At 41.8% G+C, this 9,999-nt stretch overlaps 1 protein-coding gene across 1 annotated transcript; it reads left to right on the top strand.

The window, feature by feature from the left end:
- On the top strand, window positions 8,293–9,975 carry LOC110433110. The gene is made up of 5 exons (XM_021454772.1): window positions 8,293–8,543; window positions 8,964–9,135; window positions 9,228–9,349; window positions 9,423–9,503; window positions 9,596–9,975. Exons 2-5 carry the CDS (start codon window positions 8,975–8,977, stop codon window positions 9,790–9,792), a joined length of 561 nt encoding a protein of 186 aa, XP_021310447.1. The 5' UTR covers window positions 8,293–8,543; window positions 8,964–8,974; the 3' UTR covers window positions 9,793–9,975.

The following is a 9,999-nucleotide window of genomic DNA, read 5'->3' as shown; positions in this document are numbered from 1 at the left end:
GCAAAAGAAGATAATGAAATATTGCTTCTAAGTGCATGCTTTTCTGAATTTTTAATTCCCTATATTAGTCTATTACTTGTTCACTGCATTTCTAATTATGTTCTGATGATGGTTGTGTGATACGCAGGTTTTGGGTCTTTTGCTCAGTTAAGATTCAGCATCGCATCTTCAAGTTTGAAGAGTTGATCCATATATGTAGCTTGATCAATTTTTTATCTGTGACCTTCGCTTATTTGTTGCCTTATTTGAGGCATTTGGATTTATCACTTGAAACAGGTAAACTTTTCTGTAAAGCTCTCTTATTTATGCATGATCAGGAAACATAGTTATAAATAATTATCTGATGACAAGAGCTAACAAGTGATATCGTCATCTTTAGCAGCATTGCACTTGTGGCCAGCAAAAAGAAAAGATTGTTTCCATTAGTGTCCTCATGTTTTTGTTCTATGGCAAGCAATGTGACAATATTTGGCTCTATCTGATAACAAGAACATAAGTTACTCGCTGCCAAAATAGCTATTGATCGTCCATTTGTATCCAGTTGAGGTCCTTTGCAAATTTCCTCATCACTCAGTGGGTGCATACAATTTGGAGTGTTAGAAACAATGTCATGCAAGCTAGAGAACAGATCTCCAATAGCGATGTGTGTTTTGTTCCATTGCCATCCAAGGAGATGGAGGCATCAGTATTTCTGGAAGTTAATAGTATTTGTATGGAGTTTCTCTTTGTATGTGAGTATGTCTAAATGAAAACTGATAATTAGCCTCAATCGGCTGAATATATTGTTGAACAAAGGTTCCTATGTTAGGTTTACATAATTTGTTTTATTTGAGTGGACTATAAGAGATAATGAATTAGCATGGTTATGTTTGAATCAAGGTAGCTAGCCATCGTTTTTCTCGAGCACATAATTGAGCACGTCAATATATTAGTTATTAGCCTCCATGACATGGGTTAGTCATTGTTAGAAAACAAAATTGGTTCACTTCCTCTGTGTAACCACCAAACAAAAAAATACCTCAATCCTACCTATTGTGTAGACTGACCGCTTGCTCGATGTCACTATTTGCTAGGCCCTAACTTGCCTTTTTGATTCTCACCTAATGGTTATTGTATGATTCTCAGGCATTTTGATGGTTAATTCAATGGAAAAAAGTGGCTCTCGAGTACCATTGGTTGACAAAACTAACACTACTAATGGAGGTAAACAAAATAAATCAACCTTTTACTATAATATTATTAAATTCAGCCTATTGTTTACATTATCCATGATAATTTAAGTATCTGGATGTAACACTACAGGAAGCAATGTTAGAGAAAAGAAAAGAGAAAGAGAAAAGGCTCGATGGATCGCAATGTCTCAAGAGAAAAGGGATGAAAGAAATAAAAAACGTCGAGAAGCATATAAAAGGAAAAAGGAGCAACACCTACATGTTCAAACTATCGATGGTAGTAGAGACATTGTTGTGTGACAACATAGATATTACTACTATACTATTGATGTTACTCATACGTGTTGTGTCAAAATTGGTAGATGGTCAGGATGCATCAAACAAGGAAAATATGGATCCTAATGAGACAGATGATTGGTTGCATAGGAATGATTTACTCCATGCAATTAATATTGATGATATATCCCATCGGATATCAGGTAATTCAACTGTTGTATATATGGCATCAGCGCCTACATGTTAGTGTTGGTAAATCATTTAAGGATATATGTTGTGTTCCGGTTGTCTTGCCCCTATTTTAACTCAAACACAACTATGTAGGTGATGATGATGTAGTTACTGCTCGTAGCATAGTTAATCAAGAAATGCAGTCAAAACGCATCAATGCTTCACGTAAGAGACAACTAACAAATGATCAAATCATGGCTAATCGTGCAAGGAAGAGGATGACATATGCAAACATGACACCTGCACAACGGGAACAAAGGAAAAATCAACAAAGGATTTACAATCAAACTCCATCTCGTAAAGAGGCAATGAAAGCTACTACAAACCTCGGTAGGGAGGTGCGGAGACACACCTTAAACAGTGAGTCCATCGCAATGGAGAATCCACTCTTTAATCCAACGATGGAGTGGCCCACTACAAGCTCACCTGGGCCTCAAGGCCCCACAGTATGCCCCAGTGACTGGGCTATTCCAGAATGTAGTGCAACACCTATTAGTTTTCCCCCACAAGCTACAGAAGACACACATGATGATGAAGATGAATGCGGTGATATACGGTCTGGTCACACGACACATAGACAAAATGTGCCATCTGGACAAAGACATGTATTGTTAGCGCACCGTAACACTATGTTTGAACGCCGCATCGGTCGAAACACAGGAGTATCTAACAATGATGGTGAAGGCCACGCAGATGAAAATACGCCCTTACCTCAGTCAACTATGACCAACATCGGTAAATAATGAGGCCTCCCTATCCCCGTTCCTTGACATGAAATAACTTTATTCCTATCTTAACCATGTCCATTATGTGATTGACAGAAAGCGCCAGACCAAGCAATCAAAATGCTTCAGATACACCTGAACAACCATTATTTGATGATACAGGTAATTTGTACTACTTTAACATCGTGTAAAATATGTTACCTAAGTTGTAATATCTCATGGCATTGTGATAATCATAGATGATGATGAGGGCGATATATTTGAAGATGATGAGGAAGAGGATGAGGGATACTTGTTTGCTGGGCAAGGTATTTGTACCAAATACCGAATACCTTTCTAAACATCCACTGCTTTATCTGACCTTCATTTTTATGTTCAAAACATTACAATAGAGGAATCGGATGACGATGTCCAAAGTGATACGACCGAGGAAGACACGACTTCTAACCTTGAAGGAACTGACCCGTACGAAGTGGTGTATAGTAACATGCCTAGAGAGACACACATGCTAAAACCTGTCCCAGATTGCCACCATTGCGGAGCAAAGAGGTTTCCAAAAGAACCTCCTGGGTTTTGTTGCCGCAACGGAAAGGTTGAGCTGAATGCGCCCATCATACCAAACCAGCTCATGAGGCTTTGGACAAGCTCTGACGCGGATGCTAGGCACTTTCGTAACAATATCAGGTTTTTCAATGGCCACTTCTCTTTCACTTCCCTATATTGTCGCCTTGACAGTGCTACTGCTAACATTAGAAACAGCGGCATATATACTTTTCGTGCACATGGCATGATCTATCACAACATAAGGTCATTTGGGAGAGAAGATGGTAAGGAGCCTAGACATCTTGAGCTTTACTTCTATGATGACGATCCGAGCCTTGAGCACCGGTACCGAAGGTGTCGTGAAGAGCAGTATCAAAAAGATAAAGAAGTTATAGATAGACTGGTGGCCATCCTTCGTGACAACCCGTACTCACAACATTTGAGGAGTCTAGGTCACGCTGAACACCTTGAGGACTATCATCTTACACTTAACCTTGATCAGCGATTGGATCAAAGGACATACAACGTGCCGATGGCTTCGGAGGTGGCTGCTGTTTGGATTGAGGGTAGTGAACTCCTTGGTCAATTTCAGAATAGTGTTGTCCTACATGGGAAAGATAGGAGCAGGCATGGCATCCGATCATACCATGGATGCTATGATGCTCTTTCATACCCACTCTTTTTCCCTAGAGGTGAGCTTGGATGGCATATGGATATCCCAAAGAAAGGTGTTACTATGGAGGATGTCAACACGGCTCGTGCCCTACGTAAGGCTCGTAGTGGTACTGAAGAAGAAGAAACAGGTTTGTATATCTTCTTGTACTTTTCATGCATATCAAACCGTTATCACATGAACACCTCTAATACCATAATTTTTTTCAGACTCCCCAGGAAATTTATGTGTTTCTGTGCATGACTACTACTGCTACAAGTTCCAGATACGGCCAGGAATATTTAATCCCATACTTTATGGCAAGCGTCTTTTCCAACAATTTGCAGTGGACACGTACATCAAAATCGAGAGTTCTCGATTGGATTACATACGCAACCATCAAACTGAGATTAGAGCCGATCTGTACCAAGGATTGGTTGATAGCCTACATGCTGGTGAGGGAAGATCAGAAGCTGTTGGAAAGCGGACAGTGATGCCTTCATCGTTTATCGGAGGCCCGAGGGACATGAGGCGTAGATACATGGATGCCATGGCACTGGTGCGAAGGTTTGGAAAACCAGATATATTCCTAACCATGACATGTAATCCAAAGTGGGATGAGATCACACGTGAGTTGTACCCTGGACAAACACCACAGGATCGTCCGGACCTTATTGATCGGGTTTTTAGGGCAAAACTAGAAGAGCTTAAGCACATGTTGTTAAAAAAGGATATCCTTGGAAAGGTTCGTGCACTCGTGTATGTTGTGGAGTTCCAGAAGAGGGGTCTTCCGCATGCACATTTTTTGCTAATCATGGACAAACGCTACAAGATCACGTGCCCAGAGCAGTATGACCTTCTCATCTCTGCCGAACTCCCAAATAAGAAGAAGTATCCAGACTTGTATAAAATGGTTACAAAGCATATGATGCATGGACCTTGTGGAGTACTTAATCGCAATTGTCCGTGTACAAAGGGCCGTGAATCATGCAAGAACCATTACCCACGACCTTTCTGTGATGCCACATTACAGGGCAAGGATTCATACCCAGTTTATAGACGACGAGACAATGGCAGAAAAGAAAAAGTTCGCGGGCATGAGCTTGACAATAGATGGGTTGTGCCTTACAATCCATACCTCCTACGTTTGTTCAATTGCCATATCAATGTTGAGGCGTGTGGGAGCATCAAGGCAGTGAAGTATTTGTTTAAGTACATTTACAAGGGTCATGATCGCGCATCTGTGGCTGTGAGAGAGGCTGACAAGGAGGACAATGAAGGAAACATTGATGAGATCAAACAATACAGGGATGCTAGATGGGTAACTCCACCAGAAGCCTTGTGGAGGATATATGGTTTTGATATAAGTGATAGGTCCCCTTCGGTGTTGTCCTTGCAGCTCCATCTTCCTAACATGCATATGGTGTCATTTCACCAACGCGAGGGTGTTCGACGAGTGCTTAATCGTCCAGGTGTTGAAAGGTCGATGCTTACAGCCTACTTTGAGAAGAACAACACATCTGAACATGCTCGTGGTATATTGTATCGAGACTTTCCTGAGTACTATAAGTGGGACTCACAGGGAAAACAATGGATTAGAAGGGCACAAAAGAATCATTTAAGATAGATTGGAAGAGTTGTATGTGCCAATCCGGCCGAAGGGGAGCGTTACTATCTTAGGGTGCTTCTAAACCACGTGGCTGGTGCTACCTCGTTCACTGATCTAAGGATAGTGTCTGGTGAACTACTACCAACTTTTCGTGAAGCTGCAGAAAGAAGGGGACTCATTGAAGCAGACAACATGCTACATGAGGGCCTTGCTGAAGCTACTCTATGGATGATGCCATATGCATTGCGAAGGCTCTTTGCAACAATCTTGGTTTTCTGTGAGCCGAGTGATGTATTAGAACTCTGGGAAAAGCATAAGGAGGCAATGTCAGAGGACTACAGGCGTAATAACCAATCCAGCTTTGCAGTGGAACAAATGGTCCTCATAGATATTCGAAAGTTGTTAGAATCAATGCAGAAGGACATAAAGATGTACCCACTTCCTGATATTGATGACACATATGATCCATCTGGCGATATTCCCAGGGAGATTTTTGAGGAGGCTAACGTTGAGGCAGGCATTGATGATATGGCACTATCAGTGACCCTTAACGAGGAGCAGCGGGCTGCCTACAATGAGATTATGTCTGCTATTGATACCGATCATGGGGGTTTGTTCTTTGTCGATGGACCTGGTGGCACCGGAAAGACTTATCTATATAGGGCCCTACTCGCTACTATACGTAGTCAGAACAAGATTGCTGTGGCAACAGCAACATCTGGTGTTGCTGCGTCAATAATGCCGGGTGGTAGAACCGCCCACTCGCGCTTCAAGATTCCCCTTACCCTCGATGATGGGGCGTTTTGCACCTTCACAAAACAGAGTGGTACCGCCAAGCTACTTAAGACCGCCTCCCTTATTATTTGGGACGAAGTGACGATGATGAAGAGGCAAGGTGTTGAGGCGCTAGACAACAGTCTCCGTGATATCATGGATCGTCCTAACCTACCGTTTGGGGGCAAGACTGTTGTGTTTGGTGGAGATTTTAGGCAGGTTCTCCCAGTTGTTCGAAGAGGGTCTAGGGCACAAATAGTTGGTGCCTCACTACGGATGTCATACCTTTGGAATTCCATGCGACATCTCAAATTGGTGCGAAACATGAGGGCAAAAAGCGATCCATGGTTTGCAGAATACTTGCTACGCATCGGGGGGGGGGGGGCTCTGAGGAGACTAATTGTAATGGTGAAATCCATCTTCCTGATGATATATGCGTACCACAAACTGGGAAAGACGGTGATCTTGATACGTTAATTGACTGCATATTCCCTGCCCTCAATGCCAATATGTCAAACAAGAGCTACATCACCTCACGAGCAATATTATCTGCACGGAACGACTGGGTTGATATGATTAACATGAAGATGATAAGTCGTTTCGAAGGGAATGAGATGGTGTACCATAGCTTTGATAGTGCAATAGATGATCCACATAACTACTACCCATCTGAGTTTCTTAACACTTTGACCCCCAATGGTCTCCCTCCACATGTGTTAAAGCTCAAGATTGGGTGTCCGGTCATATTGCTAAGGAACATCGACCCTGCAGGTGGACTTTGCAATGGAACCAGGCTGGTGGTTCGAGGGTTCTAAAGAAATATTATCGATGCAGAAATTATGGTTGGAGACCATGCCGGAAAGCGAATCTTCCTACCACGGATTCCGTTATGTCCCTCGGATGATGAGATGTTCCCATTTCAGTTTAAGAGAAAGCAGTTTCCTATTAGACTCAGTTTTGCCATGACGATTAACAAAGCACAAGGGCAGACTCTCCCCAATGCTGGTGTGTATTTGCCTGAACCAGTGTTCTCTCATGGTCAGTTGTATGTTGCGCTATCTAGAGCCACTGCCAGATCAAATATTAGGATCCTTGCTGTCCCACCCAGTGATAAGAATGATAAGAAACAAAAAAAATGGTACATTCACAAAAAATATTGTCTACAAAGAGGTCCTCACTCCATGATAAGGTAGTCTTCTATTTTGCACAACTATTGTATTCTTATATTTGTGTCCTTAATTAGTGACATTTTTTGTATCATTATAAATTTCAGTTAATAGAGAAAGTCCGAAAGAAATGAGAGATAAGTAGTTATGAGTTCTTGATATGTTACTGACTATATATAAAAAATATATATATTTCAAACCTATTGATTATAGTATTTCTAATATGTTTTTTCTCTGTTTAATATTTAGCTTTTTACGTAATAAATTACTAATTCGTAGTGTTGGTTGCCATCAAAAGAAAAAGAAATATAAATTATTGAGATGCAATACAATGTGCCGATCCTGTATTTTCCAGCCGGTCGGGCCATCAGGCAAGCTGCAGTTTCACCTTGCACCAGCAAACGGTGCCATGGAAACACGACCATGCATGCATGCGTGCAGGCGTGTAGCCGACCAAGAGCATAACTTGAATACACATATATATACACAGTAGCATATGGTACTTGAATGTAGTTTCGTATCTGGCGGAGATCTTGCAAACAAAATTGTCTTTGAGAACGAACGAGCAGCCTGACCACATCCTCGACGTCCGAAAGGGGAACAGGCCCCCGCGCGCGGGATACATCGGCTACGGTTTGCCACGCTCGCTTCGCTGCCGCTGGCTTGGCGACAGACTGCACTGGCCATGATGGTCTTGAGCCGGCGGCCAGCCACGGCAAACCTAGCGGCAGGCACGCGGTGAAAGTCCTTGGGTGCCCGTGTGTTGGTTGCTTTTTAGGTTTGACTCAATTTATGCTATATATATAATATGAACTGAAAAGGTTATTTCAAAAAGTTCTAGATTTTATAAAAATTTTAAAGATAACTTCAAAATTTTGTTTGCTTCTAAAAGCAATTGATTTTGATTTTCATACGAATTTACAAAAATAAGGCAAATAAAAATAAAATCTCCTTCCTCTATCTCTCTCTTTCTGGCCCAATCTGGCCCAACCTTTTATCAGCTGCGCACTCTCTTCTTGGGCCAAGGAGCAGCAACAGGAGCCCGCCTTCTCCCTCACGGACAGCTGGAGCCCGCATGTCAGTGCCTTGTCCTCTTGCTGATTAGTTGACACCACACGTCAGGCTTATCTCTTTCCTCCGGCTCCTCCTTCCTATCCATCCGTCACGGCCGGGTCGTGACCGATACCGCCGGCCGCCGCGCGACCGGCTCTACGCGGACCAAGCCAGCCGCTGCCGCTCCACGGTCCTCTCTCGCCTCCCTCAACTCTTGCGACTCTGCTCTCTCCTCTGTCATTAAAAGGGAGTTTTCTCTCATTCTCCTACTCTACATCGCCACCCTGCGCATCCTCTCTCTCCGTGCCGAGCCGGCGACAAGAACATCGCCATCAGTTCGCGGTGAGCTCTTACCCTTTCTGCGCGAGGCCTCTTCGCCCTCTGTGGTCTCTAGCTTTTTCCTCTGTTCCACGGTGACCGCAATACCGCATAGGCCATGGTGCCCTCGGCGTGGTGCTTCCTTCACTCGTGCACGCGAAGGCGACTGGTCCATAGTCCGTGGAACAAATCAACAACACAGTCAACTCACCTTTGGCTATTTAGCCTCTATTCTTATACCTTTCCATTTAATTTAACTATATTTTCTGAGTCTATTCAATCTTATGTTTTAGGCTCTGTTCTTTTGAAAATATGACGTCAAGTAGTGTGGAAATTTACTTTTGATTTAATTCAAATGCAAATGTAACCTTTGCCTCAGATGCAAATGCAATCTATATGTTTTAAATAAAAAATACATGTTCGTACTGACCAATTCTTTTATAGCATTACACATTATGGCTATATATGCTGCATCTTTCGTATCATTGGAAGATGCATTGAGCTCTCCAAACAACTCACAAGTTGATTTAATAGCGGTTGTGGCTCATGTCGGGTCGTGGGATTGCCAGACCTTGTTTCCTAATTCATTTAGGGAGCTTGTACTCAAAGATAATAGGTATATACTTATTTAAAAAATAATCTTTTTAACGTTTATGTATTTTGTCTAATCATTGTAATTGTAGTAACAATTACTATTTTATTATGCAGCCGGATTGGATTTCTCCGTGTGTTCACGTACGATGCTGAAGAAAACTACCATATGTTTTTTTCAGCCGGTACTGAAAACTATTTTGTCATTGCCATTAATGTGGTTGTGGATTCTTATGCACGTAAGTTGATATGAACATAATTAAATTTAGTATTACGGACCAGATAATTAATAAGCATCAAAACATTTCATAGGTTGTTTGATAATGTCAGAACATAGTTCTATGATTTTTGTGGGACCATGGGATTATTGTCCTATTTTTGCATCTCTAAGAGGTAACTTTCTCGACCCTAATTATAATATTAAACATCATCCTAAAAAATAATTCTAAAGATCTTGTTAAAGACGTCTAACATTTATCTTGCAGCTATCAGGGACGAAATGCGAAACTTCGCTTGTTACAATGACCAAATTAAAATTGCACTCAGCGCTCGAGCTAATGAGGTCAAGCGGCTTGAATACGAAGAATGTGCAGCAATGTCAAACAACCAGGGTGTTATTAGTTACGTTAATGGTTGCAATATTGAAGAGGTAGATGAAGAAGTATTTGTGATTAAACATTAGTATATTGTTGTACTTAGATTCTTCAAATCAACATGTTTGATACAAATGAATGTATCGACGCTGCACAATTAGGTACAATGATAAGAGAGAGCTCCCAATTTGATTCAAAAGCAATTACCAAGCTGGCAACCTAATTTGCTAGCCTTGTTTAGAAGCGAAAAGATTTTGGGTTTTGCTACTGTAGTATTTTCGTTTGTTTGTGGCAAA

This window comes from Sorghum bicolor, chromosome 2 (assembly GCF_000003195.3).
Source record: "Sorghum bicolor cultivar BTx623 chromosome 2, Sorghum_bicolor_NCBIv3, whole genome shotgun sequence".
In the NCBI taxonomy this organism is placed as follows: domain Eukaryota; kingdom Viridiplantae; phylum Streptophyta; class Magnoliopsida; order Poales; family Poaceae; genus Sorghum; species Sorghum bicolor.
This window is presented reverse-complemented; position numbering and strand designations above follow the sequence as displayed.